The sequence below is a fragment of the Cetorhinus maximus genome, chromosome 5 (genome assembly GCF_964194155.1).
Source record: "Cetorhinus maximus chromosome 5, sCetMax3.hap1.1, whole genome shotgun sequence".
NCBI lineage: Eukaryota > Metazoa > Chordata > Chondrichthyes > Lamniformes > Cetorhinidae > Cetorhinus > Cetorhinus maximus.
The window spans coordinates 64,635,117-64,656,496 of record NC_135883.1 but is presented as its reverse complement, the minus strand read 5'-3'; the positions used below and the strand labels follow the sequence as shown (position 1 = coordinate 64,656,496).

The 21,380-nt window shown below is 44.7% G+C and overlaps 1 protein-coding gene across 2 annotated transcripts in view; it reads left to right on the top strand.

The window, feature by feature from the left end:
• gclc (glutamate-cysteine ligase, catalytic subunit) overlaps window positions 1-21,380 on the top strand; it is an 86,013-nt gene that overhangs the window by 22,989 nt on the left and 41,644 nt on the right. For both annotated transcript variants that reach the window (XM_078541921.1, XM_078541922.1), the window contains exons 4-5: window positions 16-198; window positions 19,777-19,890. In XM_078541921.1, coding sequence (XP_078398047.1) covers window positions 16-198; window positions 19,777-19,890 — 297 coding nt within the window. The remainder of the gene's footprint in view (window positions 1-15; window positions 199-19,776; window positions 19,891-21,380) is intronic.

Sequence of the window (21,380 nt, the reverse complement as noted above, 5' to 3'; positions counted from 1 at the left end):
ATGTTTTGCCCAAAGCCACCCCACTCTTTGGAGACCTGAATATGGCAGCTATATGATTGAAGGTACTCCAGGGCAACCATATGGAGGAACTATGGCAGATTTTAATACTGTGGAAGCAAACATGAAGTTACGCCGACAGGAAGTGTTTTCCTTACTGAAAGTGAATGAGACCATCTGCACCATCACTGCTTTCCCCAGGTAAGTGAGTTTTTTTCATTTTCAGGTTCATATGAAGTAGTTTGAAATGTAGAATAAGCATAAAGCACAGAGGATCGTTCGTGTCAAGTTCTTGATAGAGTGAAACACATGGGTCAGCAGCTATGAGGATATGAGAAGTGCTTTCATGGAAATCTTGTAAGATCACTTATACTTCCAATGTATTTGTTAATCTATGTCTGGTTTGTATGTATACAATAATGAAGTAGATTGAATTGAATACAAAACCTAATGTTTTAAGATGCTTGATTTCAGGTTACTTGCATTAAACATGTTTAACTTTTGGTCATCCCATTAGGGAATGCAATAAATGAATTTCCATGCATTTATTTTTTAAATAGTTGCACTATAGTGCATTCCATAGGGGAGGTGATGGCGTAGTGGTATTGTCACTGGACTAGTAATCCAGAGACCCAGGGTAATGCTCTGAGGATCTGGGTTCAAATCCCACAGATGGTGGAATTTGAATTGAATAAAAACCTGGAATTAAAAGTAACGATGACCATGAAACCATTGGCGATTGTTGTAAAAACCCATCTGGTTCACTGATATCCTTTAGGGAAGGAAATTTTGTCGTCCTTGGCTGGCCTGGCCTACATGTGACTCCAGACCCTCTTAAATGCCCTTTGAAATGGCCTAGCAAACCACTCAGTTGTAACAAACCGCTACAAAGTCACAAGAAAGGAATGAAACCGGACGGACCACCCAGCATTGACTTAGGCACCGGAAAAGACAACGGCAGTTGCAGCCCTGTCGACCCTGCAAAGTCCTCCTTACTAACATCTGGGGGTTAGTGCCAAATTTGGGAGAGCTGTCTCACAGACTAGTCAAGCAACAGCCTGTCATAGTCATCCACATGGGATCATACCTTACAGATAATGTCCCAGACTCCACCATCACCATCCCTGGGTATGTCCTGTCCCACCAGCAGGACAGACCCAGCAGAGGTGGCAGCACAGTTGCCCTCGGAGTCCCCAACATTGACTCTGGACTCCATGCAGTCTCATGGCATCAGGTCAAACATGGGCAAGGAAACCTGCTGATTACCATGTGCTGCCCTCCCTCAGCTGATAAATCAATGCTCCTCCATGTTGAACATCACTTGGAGGAAGCACTGAGGATGACAAGGGTGCAGAATGTACTCTGGGTGGGGGGACTTCAATGTCCATCACCAAGAGTGGCTAGGTAGCACCACTACTGACCAAGCTGGACAAGTCCTAAATGACATAGCTGCTAGGCTGGGTCTGCGGTAAGTCGTGAGAGAACCAACAAGAGGGAAAAACATACTTGACCTCATCCTCACCAACCTACCTGCTGCAGATGCATCTGTCCATGACAGTATCAGTAGGAGTGACCACCGTACAGTCATTGTGGCGACGAAGAACCGCCTTTACATTGAGGATACTTTCCATCGTGTTGTGTGGCACTACCACCGTGCTAAATGGGATAGATTTTGAACAGATCTAGCAACTCAAGACCGGGCATCCATGAAGCGCTGTGGGCCATCGGCAGCAGCAGAATTGTACTCTAACACAATCTGTAACCTCATGGCCCACCATATGCACCACTCTACCATCAAGCCAGGGGATCAACCCTGTTTCAATGAAGAGTGCAGGAGGGCATGCCAGGATCAGCACCAGGCATACCTAAAAATGAGGTGTCAACCTGGCGAAGCTATAACACAGAACTACTTTGTGTGCCAAACAGGATAAAGCAGTAAGTGATAGACAGAGCTAAGCGATCCCACAACCAACAGATCAGATCTAAGCTCTGCAGTCCTGCCACATCCAGTCATGAATGGTGATGGACAATTAAACAACTCACTGGAGGAGGAGGCTCAACAAATATCCCCATCCTCAATGACGGAGGAGCCCAGCACAGCAGTGCAAAAGATAAGGCTGAAGCATTCGCAACAATCTTCAGTCCAGAAGTGCCAAGTGGATGATCCATCTCTGCCTCTTCCGGAGGTCCCCAGCATCACAGATGCCAGTCTTCAGCCAATTCGATTCACTCTACGTGATATCAAGAAACAGCTGAAGGCACTGGGAAGTGCAAAGGCTATGGGCCCTGACAATATTCCAGCAATAGTACTGAAGACTTGTGCTCTAGAACTTGCCACCCCCCTAGCCAAGCTGTTCCAATACAGCTACAATACTGGCATCTACCCGGCTATGTGGAAAATTGCCCAGGTATGTCCTGTGTACACACAGCAGGACAAATCCAATCTGGCCAATTACCGCCCCATCAGTCTACATCAATCATCAGTAAAGTAATGGAAGGGGTCATCAACAGTGGTATCAAGCGGCACTTGCTTAGCAATAACCTGCTCACTGATGCCCAGTTTGGGTTCCGCCAGGGCCACTCAGCTCCTGACCTCATTACAGCCTTGGTTCAAACATGGATAAAAGAGCTGAACTCCCGAGGTGAGGTGAGAGTGACTGCCCTTGACATCAAGGCAGCATTTGACAGAGTGGCATCAAGGAGCTCTTACAAAACTGGAGTCATTTGGAATCGGGAGGAAAACTCTCTGCTGGTTGGAGTCATACCTAGCACAAAGGAAGATTATTGTGGTTGTTGAAGGTCGGTCATCTCAGCTCCAGGACGTCACTGCAGGAGTTTCTCAGGGTAGTGTCCTCAGCCCAACCATCTTCAGCTGCTTCATCAATGACCTTCCTTCCATCATAAGGTCAGGAGTTCGCTGATGATTGCACAATGTTCAGCACCATTTGCGACTCCTCAGATACTGAAGCAGTCCATGACCAAATGCAGCAAGACCTGGACAATATCCAGGCTTGGGCTGACAAGTGGCAGGTAACATTCACGCCACACAAGTGCCAGGCAATGACCATCTCCAATGAGAGAGAATCCAGCCATCGCCCCTTGATGTTCAAGGGCATTGCCATCACTGAATCCCCCACTATCCACATCCTGGGGGTTACCATTGACCAGAAACTGAACTGGACTAGCCATATAAATACTGTGGCTACAAGAATAGGTCAGAGACTAGGAATCGTGCGACAAGTAACTCACCACCTGACTCTCCAAAGCCTGTTCACCATGTACAAGGCACAAGTCGGGAGTTTGATGGAATACGCCCCACTTGTCTGGATGAGTGCAGCTCCCACAACATTGAAGAAGCATGACATCATTCAAGACAAAGCAGTCCGCTTGATTGGTACCACATCCACAAACATTCATTCCCTCCACCACCGTCGCACAGTAGCAGCAGTGTGTACCATCTACAAAATGCACTGCAGGAATTCACCAAGGCTCCTTAGACAGCACCTTTCAAACCCATGACCATTACCATCTATAAGGACAAAGGCAGCAGATAGATGGGAACATCACCACCTGAGAGTTCCCCTCCAAGTCACTCACCATCCTGACTTGGAAATATATCGCTGTTCCTTCACGTTGCTGGGTCAAAATCCTGGAACTCCCTTCCTAGCAGCACTCTGGATGTACCCACACCATATGGACTGCAGCGGTTCAAGAAGGCAGCTCACCACCACCTTCTCAAGGATAACTAGGGGTGGGTAGTAAATGCTGGCCCAGCCAGCTAGGCCCATATCCCGTGAATGAATATTTTTTTTTAAAATTCCATAGTTCCTCTAATGCTAGGAATAAATTCCGGTCACCGACTGGGAGAATCATGAGCTGTACCCATTTGACAGTTCTGACATCCAGAGATGTTGCCTTGTTGATCTTTTAGTCATTATTATAACAACTTTTATTTGTATAGTATCTTTTAATTTAATAAAATATGCCAAGGCACTTTACAAGCATGTTATGCAGCCAATAAAGCAAAAATGCTTTAAATACTCAGGTATGGCAGCATCTACGTAGAGAGACAGAGTGAACGGCCCAGATCTTCCGATCCGCATTGATGCTGCGTGCAATGACTTTGCCCACAAAGATATCTGCAACCCGACCCTTTTGCTATTTTTCCCCCCCCACCCCCAGCTAAAAAAGAAATTGCAAAAGGGTCAGGTCGCAGAAATATTTGTGGGCAGCGTCATTGCATGCAGCATCAACGCCGACTGGAAGATCTGGACATCCAATCCCAGCTGAAACATCGATAGGTCAGCACAGACTTCCATGGGGGAGACCTTCCGAGTGGGAAAAAAGAGAGGTCCTTTTCACAACAGTAACTGTCATATTCAGGTAAGTTTTTAAAGGTCTCAAGTCTTTTCATTGAGTGGATAGTTAGATTGAGGGAGTGGTGGTGGGTGGTTCTGGTCGGGAGAGGGGTAGCCAAGTCGGATCAGGAGCTTGATTTGTTTGGGTTTGGCTGGGGGGGTTGCTGGTTGTGGTCAGTTGTGGTGCTCAGTTCAGTTACCCTGGCTAATCACCTGAGCTACATCAGGTATTAATCAGCATAACACTTCCAGTGTAAGTATGTAAGTAAGTCAGAGTATCTGGCTTAAGTCTCTGACGCTGCTCAGTGTTGGAGAATTTCACAGAGGATCCAGAGCGGCGGAAATCAGCCCATCGGAAGTTTAAACTTGAGCAATTTCAGGGCATGTGTGCGTGCATCAGGACTTCGTGGGGTCCTGATGTGCACATCCCAACTTGTGACCAATCTCTGGATGATCCGGATACTGGAAGATTTGTGCCAATGATTCTGGTTGTATGAATTGAAATTCCAAAGCCATTATTCAGCCATTGTTAAGCTCCCCACAGTTATCCTCAGCATGAATATGTCATTGGCATGAATCTCCTATTGCTATTTTGTTTTGGTCTAACATTTGGTAGCAAAATGCTTTTCTTAGTGCCATCTCTATGGTGATAATATTTTAAAATTGAAATGTCTTGAGTTTGATGTTTCCAATATGGTTTGTTCTGAGCCAAGGCTGCAATTGCAAAAATGGAACCCACATAGACAATACAATTCTTAAGCTCTTCCCAGAGTAGAACTTGTTCTCTGTTCAATATTTGTTGCCTCACCTGCTTCTAGTAGTTATGGCAGATAATAGTGCTTGACATCAGATTAAAGGAATTTGAGCATTGTAACCACACATCTCAGGACTACATATAGTGCATTTTGTTTGTTTCCTTGTTAGAATGCTTTTAGGTTAAAGCCAGGTTCAATTAAAGCTGTGACTTCATTTGACTAGTGCGTTTCAGTACAGGGACATAGATATCTGTAACTTTCTGCAGTGAAATAGAAGATTATTTTAACATGTTAATGTGTGCTTATTGCAAAGCTGCATTAGTTATCTATCCACAAGCATTGATAATACTTAACTGTAGAAATGTTGATGTTCTGCTTCATAGATATACTTTACTGATTACAAGTGGATACCCTGTGCAGTAAATGACCTTTTGTATTTGGCATCTGTTTTGAAAAATTGCATCGTGCCATCAAAAAAAGCATTTGCTTTTCTTGATGAACTTCAAAGGAATAACAGTAATTGTGGTTAAATTTGCCCCAATTCAAGAATCATTTTAAAGCTGAGAGGCACAGGACCTCTGTGGAAAGTTAGCAGCAAATGTCAAAATAAAATTTTCAGGGACTAATATTTCTATATTACAATTAAGTGTTCTGTGTATGACTGAAACTCTGCAGTTTGACTTTGTTACTGTTTACTTATCTATTAATAAATCTGTTAGCTTATAGCCTGAGGTAAGGTCTGGTATTTGCTCTATGACCTTCAGAAGTCAATGAAATTAATAATGGGCAGTGTGTCGAATATGGTAAATACTGTAAAGTTGCAATCATTATCCAGGTTTTGGGCACACAAGTTTGTTTTAGAGCAAAGAAAGTGGATTTTTTTGAGCATGAGCCAAGTGTTTGTAGTAAATGTGCAAAAACGTAACTAGGTGGGGCTGTGCTCTGATTTTTCCCTCTTCAATTCCTGTACTTGAAGGGGGGAAAGCTACAAGTATATTTTTATCAGGTGGTAATGTTTACCGCTACCATGTAGACCCAGGCAAGCCATAGTTTTTTTTTATTCATTCACGGGATGTGGGCTTTGCTGGCTGGGCTAACATTTATTGCCTATCCCTAATTGCCCTTGAGAAGGTGGTGGTGAGCTGCCTTTAATTGCTGCAGTCCAAATGGTGTAGGTACACCCACAGTGCTGTTAGGAAGGGAGTTCCAGGATTTTAACCCAGTGACAGTGAAGGAACGACGATGTGTTTCCAAGTCAGGATGGTGAGTGACTTGGAGGGGAACTTCCAGGTGATGGTATTCCCATCTATCTGCTGCCCTTGTCCTTCTAGATGGTAGTGGTTGTGGGTTTGGAAGGTGCTGTCTAAGGGGCCTTGGTGAATTCCTGCAGTGCATCTTGTAGATGGCACACACTGCTGCTAGTGAGCGTTGGTGGTGGAGGGAGTGAATGTTTGTGGATGTGGTGCCAATGTAATGATTCTAATAATTCTTGGTTGTATGAGCTGAACTCTTCAGCAGTCGGTCATCTTCAGCGTTCATTGCAGCAACTTGCTAGAGTTACTTTATCATCCTCTCGACTGAGAAGGACGAGAACAACGATATTGTGAGATCGCTAAGTTTTGCTCGAGTCACGTCATTCTGATTTGGACATTGCCTTCACTGTAGCTGAGTCAACCAATATCCTGGAATTCCCTAGCTAGCGCCGTTAACACAAGAACTGCAGCAGTTCAAGACTGACCATCAACACCTCAAGCAATTGGGAGTGGGAAATTTAGGCCGTCAAGCCAGTAATGGCCAAATCCCGAGAACGCAATTTTTAAAAAAAAGTCTTGGATATGCAGTTCAAATGCTACATCCTACAGGGCTATGGACCAAGAGTTAGAAAGTGGGATTAGGCTGGATCACTCTTTTTTTAAAAAATTCTTTCATGGGATGTGGGCATTACTGGCTAGGCCAGCATTTATTGCCCATGAGAAGGTGATGGTGAGCCGCTGCCTCGAACTGCTGCAGTCTATGTGGTGCAGGTACACCCACAGTGCTGTTATGGAGAGAGTTCCAGGATTTTGACCCAGCAACAGTGAAGGAACAGCGGTATAGTTCCAAGTCAGGATAGTGTGCGACTTGGAGGGGTGTGTGTTCCCATGTATCTGCTGCCTTTGTCCTTCTAGATAGTAGAGGCCGTGGGTTTGGAAGGTGGTGTTAAAGTAGCCTTGGTGAGTTGCTGCAGTGCATCTGTTTTAGCTGGCACAAATACGAAGGACCAAATATAGGAGTCATAGGGGTCTACAACACAGAAAAAGGCCCTTCGGCCCATTGAGTTTGCACCGGTCAAACAAGTACCTAACTATTCTAATCCCATTTTCCAGCACTAAGCCCATAGCCTTGTATGCCATGGTATCGCAAGTGCACATCCAAATACTTCTTAAATGTTATAGGGTTTCTGCCTCTATCACCCTTTCAGGCAGTGAGTTCCAGATTCCCACCATCCTCTGGGTGAAAAAATCCTTCCTCTCATCCCCTCTAAACCTCCTGCCCCTTATCTTAAATCTATGCCCCCTGGTTATTGATCCCTCCGCCAAGGGGAAAAGTTCCTTCCTGTCTACCCTATCTATGCCCCTCAGAATTTTATACACCTCAATCATGTCCCTCCTCAATCTCCTCTGCTCCAGGGAAAATAATCCCAGCCTATCCAATCTCTCCTCATAACTAAAACTCTCCAGTCCAGGCAACATCCTGGTAAATCTCCTCTGCACTCTCTCTCTAGTGCAGTCACATCCTTCCTATAATACAGATTCCAGAACTGCATGCAATATTCTAGCTGTGGCCTGACCAACTTTTTATACAGTTCCAGCATAACCTCCCTGCTCTTATATTCTAAGCCTCTGTTAATAAAGGCAAGTATCCCATATGCCGCCTTAACCACCTTATCTACCTGTCCCGCTACCTTAAGGGACCGGTGGACATGCAGACCAAGGTCCCTCTGATCCTCAGTACTTCCTAGGGTCCTACCTTTCATCGTATATTCCCATACCTTGTTTGTTCTGCCCAGGTGCATCACCTCTCACTCATCCGGATTAAATTCCATTTGCCATTGATCAGCCCAACTGACCAACCCGTCTATATCCTCCTGTAATTAAGTGGCGGCCTCCTGTGCTGTAAATTTTCTGTTTCTTTCTCACAATTTATTTTAAACAAGCATTTAATTGGCAAGATAGCCTTGAATGTGTAGACTAATCCAAAACTCCTGTCAGAACTGGTACAACAGTATTTTGTGTGTGCCAAAGCTGCTTGAGGATTTTTCCTTTTATTATCTACCCAATAAACTTAATTTATTCCGGGGTAGGCGCCACAACCTTTCCATCAGTGGCCAATGGCTGGATAGGGGTCAGTAGTAGTAACACCTGATTTTCCACCCCGTTCTCAGCACTTTGGAAATGGTGATGCCAGTTGCAGTACCCCAACTGTCACCAGAAATTATCAGCTAATAGCACATCGCAAGTCGGACCTGGGACCTTTCTACTGTGTGTCGTTGTTGTGTATATTATCAGTGCACTTATCAGCTGTGGCAATGGAGAAGCCTGAAATGTAGCTCATAGCTGCTCCTGCAGTGCTTTCCCTTACTAATGCTGAGTTTACTCTTGGAGAATGGTTGTTTGGGAAAAAGCACTAGAGAAATTGCAGCCTGTGGAACTTTGACTTGGATAAACCTGTATTTCAAATCAGTATATGTGTATTTTGTTGGGGTGAGAAACAGAGATCAAAATAATAGTTCCTTAAAAAGTGTTAATAGAATTGTATTTTTACGGAATAGCAAAATGGCTTAAGATGGGAAGATATCATTTCAGGTGAAATGAGCAGCTAGTTTACTCTTATCAATCCACTGAATCTAATAGTTGTATATTACGGGATTACTCTTTTTATCCTTGATGTTTAAGGTTCACTTCGAATTGAGTATTATAAAGTTTCTTCATGAGCAAGATTCAAGCTTATTTATGCTTTTGAACTCGTTTGTTTTGCATCCACATTCCATTTTACTTGGATTTTCTAAAGACCACAATAAACATTTCTTCTAAATGCTGGAGTTTTTATTCATGGGATGTGGGAGTCGCTGGCTAGGCCAGCATTTATTGTTCATCCCTAATTGCCCTTGAGAAAAAAAACAAAATACTGCGGATGCTGGAAATCTGAAACAGAAACAAAAATTGCTGGAGAAACTCAGCAGGCCTGACAGCATCTGTGGAGAGAAAGGGTGCCTTTCTCTCCACAGATGCTATCAGACCTGCTGAGTTTTTCCAGCAATTTTTGTTTTTGCCCTTGAGAAGGTGGTGGTGAACTGCTTTCTTAAACCGCTGCAGTCCATGTGCTGTAGGTACGCCCACAGTGCTGTTAGAAAGGGAGCTCCAGGATTTTGACCCAGCGACACTGAAGGAACAGCGATATAATCCCAAGTCAGGATGGTGAGTGGCTTGGAGGGGAACTTTCAGGTAGTGGTGTTCCCATGTGTCTGCTGCTCTTGTCCTTCTAGGTGGTAGCGGTTGTGGGTTTGGAAGGTGCTGCGTAAGGAGCCTTGGCGAGTTCCTGTAGTGCATCGTGTAGATGGCACACAATACTGCCACTGTGCATCGGTGGTGGGGAGAGTGAATGTTTGTGGAAGGGGTGCCAATCAAGAGGGCTGCTTTGTCCTGGATAGTTTCAAGCTTCTTGAGTGTTGTTGGAGCTGCACTCATCCAGGCAAGTGGAGAGCATTCCATCACACTCCTGACCTGTGCCTTGTAGATGGTGGACACACTTTTTGGGGGGTCAGGAGGTGAGTTGTTCACCGCAGGATTCCTAGTCTCTGACCTGCAGTTGTAGCCACAGTATTTATATGGCTAGTCCAGTTCAGTTTCTGGTCAATGGTAACCTCCAGGATGTCGCTGGTGTGGGATTCAGGGATGGTAATGCCATTGAATATCAAGGGGCAATTGTTAGATTTTCTCTTGTTGGAGATGGTCATTGCCTGGCACTTGTGTGGCACAAATGTTACTTGCCACTTGTCAGTCCAAGCCTGGATATAAATAATAAGTAATAAATAATGGGCCAGATCACTGGTGAATGAATGGCGGTCTGTCCTTGTGCACAGCTGTAAAAACCATAGTGCCCTCTATTGGGGATCTGGGGCCTATGTGAACAGTAAAGCAACTGTGTATGTGCTTAACCAATCAGTTGGAAGAGTCATTCATGAGCAGTATCAGGCCTGAACCAAGAACATGTCAAATAAGGTATCGAAAGTGAAAATGGATGGGATTAAGAGTCAAACTAAAAAAAAAAACTCAACAATAATTAAAATCAGAAGGAATAAGACTTGACTTTTACAAGAGTTAAGAAGTGTTAATTATCAGTGCCAAAGGAATTAATTGGCAATAATTAAGACTGAAATACTGCTTAAAAATATATTCTTGGACTGGACAAGGCCTGACTTTTTCTGATGAGTTGAATGTACCTACCATAAATCCAGCATCTTCACACCTCATTGTATTACAATGTCCAGTCTCTCAGCAAGGTACCATGCAGCTTCAACTTCCTGATTTCTGCATTTAACTGTGCCTTTGTGGTTGCCTGAAGTTGCTGTGCAATTTACACTCTAAACGATGAATGTTGTTAGCCTCGCTGGTATTTCTACAGTAAAACTGGACCAGTGTCTTCTGATTACAATATCCTTTCATCTCAAGTACATGAAATTATAAATTTCTGTGAAATCAGTAATGTTTGATTGTAAAATGAAAATGTTCAGCCTAAGGTGGATTTTTTTTCTCCATGTCAAGTGGCATCGGCATCTTTATTCTTTCATGGGATGTAGGCATCGCTGACTTACTCTTGAACTGAATGGTTACTAGGTCATTCCAGAGGGCAGTTAAGAGTTATCCAGATTGCTGAGAGCCTGGACTTGCATGTAGACCAGACCATTTAAGGATGGCAGATTTCCTTTCCAAAGGGGAGTTAGCGAACCAGATGAGTTTGATAATTGATAATAGTTGTCATGGGCACCATTCCTGAGCCTGGCTTTATAATCCCATATTTATTAATTTAATTTAAATTCCACTAGCTACCAAGATGGGATTTGAGCCCATGTCCCCAGAGCATTAGTCTGGGCCTCTGGATTACTCGTCCAGTGACATTATCACTATGCTATTGTCTCCCCTTTTACAATCGGTTCTGTGCTCTACATGTTTTTAACTGAACATGGTTGTAGAAGGTACTGATATGAATAAAATTATTTTAATTTGAAGAACTTGAGGACTAAAATGGGTAACATAGCTTGTTTTTAATCAACATCTAATGCTAAGATTTTGGGAATCTGACCTAAATTCCTCCACTGCTAAATTTCTAGTCTAAGCTGTTGAAAGCATTGAGCGTGGTCCAGATTCCTTCCTACACTGGTAGAAGACGCTTTTCCTGGTACTTGACTCAGAACAGCATTGGGAATGGCCTTTTTGAGAAATGTTCCTTCAAATTTTTCTTCGCGCTGGTTGAGTTACAAATTCCTCTTGTCCAAGGGCAGCTTACATTTTGAGAGCCAGAGCTTTCATGAATTTGTGAACAGCCTGTTTATTTCAATGCATGGCACTTCCCAGATTGCTGTATGGCCCTGCATGTGAGCACCTTGGAGGAAATGTATTTGCTTTCCTCCCACTGGTCCCATTCTATTTCTCAGAAGTCCCATTCCACCTCCATCTCACACTGGCCCCATCATATCTCTTGCCTCTCTAACAGGTCATATCATACTTCTAATCTCACATTCCCAACCCATATCTCTTCTAACTGGTCCCATTCTACCTCTGCTCTTGCACATCTTATTCTATCTCTCTCTACCTGTTCCTAGTCATCCCTCTCAAACAGGATTGCATTACTGAGCCAATACTATTTGACATATTCTTCTCTTTGCTGCTGTCATATGCCTTCAGTTCATCTACAGAGGGTATCTACTGGATGCCAAGTATAACAACTGTTTGGCATTGCTCACCTGAGATCCAAGACAAAAGTGCATCGAGTCCATATCAGAGAGTTGTTGTATGCCAATGATGCCGCAATAGCATTTCATACTGTAGGAATACCTTCAGCAGCAAATGGACAGACTCTGTCACACTGTAAAGAGTTTGGTTTGACCATCAGCATCAGGAAGACCAATGTCATAATCCAGGATGTTGCCATACTGCCACCCATTAGCATTGTTAATGTGATGCAAATTTCACATATCTGGGCTCCACAATCATCAGCAATCTGTCATATCACTTGATGTTGAAGTCATGCCTTGCATTGCAAAAGCTGCAGCTGTTCTGTCCAAGTTGAGTAAGAGTATGGAACAACAACCTGAAGAACACCAAACTGAGAGTTTACCAAGCCTGCGTCCTCCACACACCTCTCTACAGTGATAGACCTGGACAACATAAGCTAGGCAAGAGAAAGGGCTGAACACTTTACACCTTCACTGTCTCAGACATATCCTTGACATTTCTTGGCAAGACAAGATCACCAACTTGGGTCCTGGTGCATGCCAATTCCATCAGCACTCATTACTAAGGCAACAACATCTGCGCTGGCTCAGCTAGTTCATTGGATGGATGACGACTGTATACCCAAAGACACTTTGTACTGTGATCTGGCAACTGGGTCATGACCTGCTGGATGTCCATGCTCCACTACAAGGAAACCTGCAAGTGAGGTATGAAGATGTTAGACATTGAGAACTGGGAGACGGTTGCCATCAGCTGTGGCTTCTGGAGGCTGACGGTCTAGACGAGCATTGGAAGAGAATAGGTGAAACAGAAAACTCAGCTGGCCAAGAAGAGGGCCCAGAGAAAAGAGGCCAGCAAATACTGCATCTTCTTGACTCACTGTGTTCGTCTTCAGAAAATCTGGCAGAGACTGCCATGCCAAAGTGGATTCCTGAACTACACCAGGTGACATGTTTAAATGGAGTTGACCATCAAGGCATAAATCATCATCCCTGAATGCCAAAGAAGAGCCTCCACCTGGTCCCATTCTCCTTCTCGTTCGGCGCACATCTTCTCTGGTAGCTCCACTTGCCTGGCACTAGTAACATTTTCAGGAGGGCTGAGTCAAAATCCTGGAACTCTCTAACAGTACTGTGGGTGTTCCAATGACATGAACTGCAGTGGTTCAAGAAGGTGACTTGCCACCATCTTCTCAAGGACAGTAAGGGATGGGCAATAAATGCTGGCCTAGCCAACGGCACCCACATTCCCTGAACGAATAAATAAATAAAGGTGAAATACAAAAGGCATAGGGAGGGCATACATGGCCTGGAAGCCTGGGCTTAGATCACAACGAACCTTAAAGATGTATTCAGCATGCTGAACAATGAAACAAAACACTCTTAATCTGGTGTCTCATCCATTAAACCAGACAGATTCAATAAACTGGTGATTTTCAGACTTGTATATGTGGCTCAGTCAATGTTAGGTATTCATTGGCCATGTTCTCTATGTATGATCAAAATTGAATTTGCATCGTAAACCTGCCCATCAGAAAGCATTAGCTGTACATTGAGACTAAATTAATTGATCAACTACATCCCAGACTGTGTTTCTCTGACCATGATGGCCCATGCTCACTGGTATTATTTCCTTTTCTAGTTGTTGGCCTTTCTGGGCCATTCAGCACCGGGTTGAATCCTATCCCATTGAGAGCTTCTTCGGCGCAAGGGAATGTTCCCAAGTGTCTCCTCCTTTCACAGCCCTTGAACCTGAAACTACTGTACCCTCACCTTCTGAAACTTGAGGGCTGGAAATCCCCCCCCCCCCCCCCCCCCCCCCCCAAGCATGCGCTTCACCCCACCAGCAGGAATTCATGCCGGTCCAATTCACAACCGGCCCAAAATGGCGAGACAGCACTTCCTGAAAGGTTGCAGAGGGAAGGGGAATTGTGTGACTGGGATACTTCTTGCACATGACTTGCAAGAACCTTGGCAGAGGGCGATGACTCCATATGCAATCATGATTCAGGACATAGACCCAGCCTTGGTCCCTCCCCTGGAAGTCGGTTGTTGAGGAGGCGGGGTGCAGTGTATGCATAGGCAATAACATCACCGGCAGCAAGGAAAACCCAGGAGACCTCTGAAGTGCAATGATTAATATATGTACAATGATACAATATCTATTTACAATGATTGTACACCCATGCTACCAGTGTGAACTTAATACTTTTTCATTTTTCTTCCTCTACCGCTATGTCTAGGTGCTTCCCCGAGATCTGCAGCAGAGGTAGAGGCAACCTGCTGACTACTATTCCCTCTTGCCTCTGATTTTGACGTGCTTCCTCTGGAGGGCCCTGGCCTCCTTTGGGTCTCCTGCTCTGCGGCAGGTGCACCCTCAGCGGTCTGAGGCTGGAGCTGATGTGGTCACTGGTACAGGAGACTTTGAAGTCAAGGACATCCTTGGAGAATCCTGGGTGGAAGCCTGTGGTGTGTCTGCCTGACACACCTCCCTTTGGGTGCCTGAGGGCCCCTCCCTGACGCCTTGAGGAGAAGGGACACCAGGATGGAGGTCGAGGTGTCTTGCCCCCTTCTCACATTGCCACTACAAAAAAATAACCCATGGCTACAGCGATGGAGTGCAAGTCTGAATGCCTCTCCAGCAGAAACTGGGCGTTCTGCTGGACCAGGTTCTTCATGGTGTCTACTGTCCTCCCCATTGAGACTTTGATGTGCTCGCACGTCAGAGCTGCTACATTAGAGCATGCGGATGTACTCCTGAGGGCCTCTGATACCTCTGCTGATGTTCTCCCAGCGTTTCTTTGCTACTCCAGCATCTTTCCCATGACTGCTCCCAGAGGTTCATCATCTGACTCAGCTAGCAGAGGCCTCTTCTTCAGCAGTCCTCTTGAGTGCTGGAGACCTTGACTGTCACTGCCTCCTCCTGTTGTGGACACGTGTCTTTGAGGTGACCACCAGAGTATGAGCCTGAGCCTAAATTAAGTATGAGCCATATCTGGGATGGTGGAGAGCGCAGGTGTATGCTGTGACAGCTGTACAGGTGTGAAGTCATCCTTGTCCTCTTCTGAGGTCTCCTGCCGGCTGGGGCTGAATTCAGGTGTGGGGGATGGCCTCACCCTCTTCCTGCTGGCACCCAAAATTTGAAAGGTGAGAAAATGAGTGCCTAGGTTGCCTCCTACATTGCACAGAGCCTCACTGTCCGGTTCCGAATTGCAAAGATTAAGCATGATTCCTGACTGATACTTGGGGCAGGTCAGCCTTGCCTTCAACACTGGCACAGTCACGGTCCTCCCCTACCAGCTTGGAAGCCAGCTGTTCAAATTGTGAGAGCGCCTCAGGCATGCCCCCTCCCGTCTTCTGCCTCGCTCGCCTGTTGTGTGCTGTCGTATTCTGCGTAAAGATATTTGGATTGTTTGCAGTTCTGATGCAGGAACAGGTCACATGCTGCTAATTCTGTGGCTGAGAAGTGACCTTATGACTCCCCAAAGCCTGTCCACCATCTGCAAGGCCGAAGTGAGGGGTTTGAGGGAATACTGTCCACTTGCCTGGATAAGTGTAGGTCTGACAGCACTCAGGAAGCTGGACACCATGCAGGACTATGCAGGCTGCTTGATTAACACCCAATCCAGCACCCTCAACATGCAGTCTCTCCACCACCGACCCATTGTCAGCTGTGTGTGCTATGTGAACGATGCACTGCTGCTGGTCCCCAAAGCTACTTTAGCCTCCTCCAGACCCGCAAGCTCTAGCAGCTAGAAGGACAAGGGTAGCAGAGGCATGGCATCAGCAGCATCTGCAAGTTGCCCTCTACTCCAACCTACCCACCCAGGCCACCCCCACCGAATGACTGTGCCTTCAGTGTGGCTGGGTCAGCAACCCGCAGTTGGCACCACATGGGCTGCAGTGGGTCAAAGAGGCAGCACTTCACCTTCTGAAGGGCTTTTTGGGATCAGCAGCACAGATGCTGGCCTCGCCATTGATGCCCACATACCATGATAGATTCAGAAAATGGTGAAGTGAGTATATAGAATAGTGGGTTCACTTACTCTGACCATGTGGATTAAGTCATTCATGTGTTTCCTGCACTGGAGGGCATTCCTCCTCTCCACCCCTCTGATACTGACCACCCTGGCGACCATCTCCCAGGTCGCTGTGGTGAGTCGAATGGGCCTCCTGCTCCCATCTCTGGGAAAGCGGGCGCCCCTCGTGTCCTCCATGGACTGGAGGAGAGTCTCCAGAGAGGCATCACTGAACTGTGGGGCTGGTATTTGTTGCTCTCCAGAAGCTATCTGGATGTCCTGGACTCCTGGCGCAATGAATTACTAAGATAAAGGCAAAATACTGCAGATGCTGGAAATCTGAAACAAAAACAAAAAGTGCTGGAAGAACTCAGCAGGTCTGACAGCATCTATGGAGAGAAAGACAAAGTTAATGTTTCGAGTCCATATGACTCTTCTTCAGAACTAAAGAGAAGTAAAAATATGGTGAGATATATACTGTTTAAGGGGGGGTGGGACAGGTGAAGCTGGATAGAAGGCCAGTGATAGGTGGAAGCAAAGGAGAGATTGCAAAAGATGTCATAAACAAAAGGCTGAAGGGGTGTTTATGGTGGTGATACAGGCTAAAGGAGGTGCTAATGATGACAATAGCAGAAAGCAGAATGAGCAAGTGACAAATGGCCCTCGTGGGGGTGGGGTGGGGGGAGGGGACGGTGGTGGGGAAAAAAGATCGAAATAGGCTAAAAGATGGGGATAAAACAATGAATAAAAATGGAAATAAATTTTAAAAATAATAAAAATAGGTTGGAAAAAATATATGTAAAAATTTAAAAATAAATATTTGGAAAAAAGAGGATCAAAAGGGGGTGAGGATGGAGGAGAGATTTCATGGTCTGAAGTTGTTGAACTCAATGTTAAGTCTAGAAGGCTGTAAAGTGCCTAATCGGAAAATGAGCTGCTGTTTTTCCAGTTTGCGTTGAGCTTCACTGGAACATTGTAGCAGGCCAAGGACGGACATGTGGGCATGAGAGCAGGATGGTGTGTTGAAATGGCAAGCGACAGAAAGGTCTGGGTCATGCTTGCGGACAGGCTGAAGGTATTCCGCAAAGCGGTCACCCAGTCTGCGTTTGGTCTCTCCAGTGTAGAGGAGACCACATTGGGAGCAGCGAATGCAGTAGACCAAATTGAGGGAAGTGCAATTGAAGGGCTGCTTCACCTGAAAGGAGTGTTTGGGCCCTTGGACAGTGAGGAGGGGGGAAGTAAATGGGCAGGTATTGCACCTTCTGCGATTGCATGGGAAAGTGCTGCTGGAGGGGGTTGAGGTATTGGGGGTGATGGACGAGTGGACCAGGGTCCATGAGGGAACGGTCCCTATCGAATGCCGACAGGGGGGGGTGAAGGGAGGATGTGTTTGGTGGCGGCATCATGCTGCTGTCCAGGTGCCGTTTAAATATGGCGCCTGGATATGACGATTGGGCTCGTGACTACCTACCTGCCCCGCGATGCAACACAATCCCTGCGGCTGCATAATTAATTAGGTGAGCAGCACATGATTTAACATGCACATCTGCCCTGCTCTCCAGTGAGCGTCCCTCTAACTTCCTGCTCTCGCCACCAGACTTAGGCCTGGAGCAGGAAACCCTGGCCTTGGCTACGGATAGACTTTGGCTCCTTGCTTCCTATCCTTCTGCCCACATGCTGCACACTTAGGGCATATGTACTCCCATCCTCCAACTCGAGCTTGCTGCTTCTCCAACTAAAGCTGCACCTTTTCGTGCTGTCACTTCTCTAATCACAGATATCCCCCTCTTCACGCAAATCTCCTCCAATCAGAGCTGCACTTTTCCTGTTCCTTGCACTTTTGCAATTGGGATTTAATGCTAAACCCTGCTCCTTCGTGAGCTCGCTGATGTGCATTGTGAGAAACAGGTCATTTGTTACATTTCAAATGGCTGTGCATGCACACCTTAGACAGAGCATTACCTTTTGAGCTAATAATCTGCATATGTTAAGTCACGACTTAGGATATTGAGCGAAACTGGGGAGCAAATGGAGGCATTTCACATTCACAAAGCGAACCTTGGATCTCTGCTTGTCACCAGGACATGTGGAGCATAGATATTGCCCAGTCAAGGGATAAGATAAAAGCAAAATACTGCGGATGCTGGAAATCCGAAATAAAAACAAAAATAGCTGAAAAAGCTCAGCAGGTCGGACAGCATCTGTGGAAAGGAAGACAGAGTTAACGTTTCGAGTCCATATGACTCTTCATCAGAACTCATGTTCTAATGAAGAGTCATACGGAAGGGATAAGATAACCTAGCCAAGGTAGGGTTTATAATCCTTTTCTAAATCCATCCCCAGCAAGGGAGATGAAATTGCCTTATTGATTCTTCTGTTGTTATACATTTATTTTGGTGGGGCATTTGGCCACTTTCACTCCAAATTCTATGTACAAAGGCCCACAGCAGGAAAAAATGCTGTTGGACTGAAGATCTTGATTCTGAGCTGATGTGGGAATTAAGAGGTACTGTTCTGAAGTTCAAGTGCATTGTTAGGAATAAAAACAGAAAATGTTGGAAAAATTCAGTCTGGCAGCACCTGTGGAGAGAGAAACAGAGTTAACGTTTTGAGTCCATATGATTCTTCTTCAGAGCTGTTAGGAAAACTAGTATTAACACTATTTTGCTTCTGAGAGTGCACCAGTAAAAGACATTAGGTAAATGCTTTTAAATCTCAATCTAAGTGCATGCTCTCTGTGCAACTTCCTGTTATCATAATTTTTGATTACACCTTTTGTCTGCATTTCAATTACCAATGTAAATATTTAGAATTGAATTCCTGTATATAATCAGTTGCCTATTAGAATACAGGTATGGATTTTAGCCAGCAGATGGTGCTATGGAGCATGTTTCTAAAATCTTCCTTACTCCAGTGCTATATCTGTATATTCAGTTGATGGACAATGTCATAAGAAATTTCCTGGTATAAAGATGAATAATCATCCTTTGTACAAACATTCGCAATTTTTCTTTTTTGCTGGGGAGACTGTTCAGCTGCATAAAAGGTTTAGCTCCCAATGATCATGAGGCCATAAGAAATGGGAACAGTTGTAGGCCATTCAGCTCATTGAGCTTGCTGTACCATCCAATAAGGTCATGGTTGATCTGATTGTGGCCTTAACTCCACTTTCCTGCCTGTCCCCATAACCCTCGACTCTATTGTCAATCAAAAATCTGTCTAATTCAGCCTTGAATATATTCAGTGACCCTACCTCCACTGCTGTCTGTGGAAGAGAATTCCAAAGACTAACCACCCTCTGAGGGAAGAAATTCCTCCTTATCTCAATCTTAAATTGGAGACCCCTTATTTTTAAACTGTGCCCCCCCCCAAGCTTGCCATTCCCCTGTGAAGGGATACATCCTCTCATCAACCACCCTGTCAAGCCCCATAATATCTCTTCTCATTCTTCTAAACTCCAGTGAATATAGATGGGCTGAACCTTTCCTCATAACACAAACCTATTCATCCTAGAAATCGGCCTAGTGCGAAGTGGTTATGATGAAAGTAATATAGTCGCATCTTTGCAGGGGCTGAAGAGAAGAGAGACTAAATGAATGGTCTTGTTCTGAGAGAGAATTTCTAAATTCATTTTGGGAAATATTATTTTCCAGGCTGGGATGTCATCAATTCACACAACCTGTATTTGAGCCTAAACCAGTTGAAAGCGGAGCCTCTAAATCGCTGTTCTTTCCTGATGAAGCAATTAATAAACATCCAAGATTTAGGTGAGTTAACACTAACCTTATGTTGGTAAAGAACATCCTGGTGATTTCCTGTGAATGTAAAATGCATATGTATTTTTTGTACAATAACCTCTTACAATATAATACATGCAGATATATTGATATCACCAAGTGAATTTTTGGTTAGACAGCCTTCTTCAAGTTTCCAATCCCTCGTGCAACATGGAACACCATTTATATGGATGGCTGAAGCAGATTACCTATAGCAGACTTCTGTCACCTACATCAAAAATATATTCATAGATTTTGTTCCACTTAGTTGGTCTAGTTTCTTTGCTGGTGCAAAGATTTGTGGTTACAAATTTGCCAAATGATGGAAGCAGTTAACGCTAATGCCAATGTTGAGGTAGCTCACTGAATCCAAGATCTATTCAGCCCCTGTGGCTTTTTCCTCCCTAATGTGCATTCTCAATTTTAAAAGCCTGCATTAAAGGGTATGGATCCTTTACCATGTCCATTTTGCATATCTGCTCCTGTCTTTCCATTTTAGTAACAGTTCATATTCTAAACTTTGCCCAAGTTTTCACACTTATTACTCCAGGGCAGCTTTCCTATCATTTTTTGAGTCATCCCATGGCTGTTTTTTTTTATTTGAGGCTGTAGCATTGCATTTGCCCTTTACGCTCCCTTCCACAAAAGCTCTTGGCAACTTTATTTGGTATCACTTAGTACGTGGAGGATGCACAAATAAATACAAAATAGTATACATTTGGAATTTGGAGCTCACTTCCCTTTTATGCAAGGGAATTCCCTTTCTGCTACATAATATCTGAAGTCTGTTTTTTCGGTGTAGCCACCTTGCCTTATTCTACTCCCATAGGGAAGAAATTCAATGCTGTGTTTTATGCACATCTAGGAAGTCAGTAGCTTAATGCTCCCCTAAAGTGAAAATACCTTGCATTCTCTGGATTTTGATGATGGCCTGTTGTTACGACCAGGATGGGAGGAGTGCACAAGTTTATCTAGCCCCACTATGCCACAGATCGTACCATTAGTGTAAATGTTTAATTCGCTCACTAAAGTGGCCAATGATTTGCTAATGTTAGACCCAGAATAAAGGAGACTTTAACCAGGCTTCTTTCAATAAACTCAGAATGATTGATTTATTATAAAATGAAACTTCTTTTTTAAAACAAGCTGCAAAAACTGGTTAACACACAAATTTGTAATCTCACACGCACACACGTACCCCAGTAGAGCGGGATCAATGCTTCTCATCTCAGCCTTTCAGGTTTCCAAATACAGACAAGTTCCCCTGAGATGAGGATTCCTATCATCCAGATCCATCCAGCTGATAACCACACTATTTCAAGCAAGGCAAGGAGAGCGTGAGTTGGGCAGCTTTTCCCCATCTCAGTTGATTCCCAACTGCATTCAAAACATAAACATTTCCAGTAAATCACCAAGCCTTTGCCTTTAAAACAGTTTTTTTCCCTATCAATTAAAGTGATTGCAGTTCAAAGAGACAGATA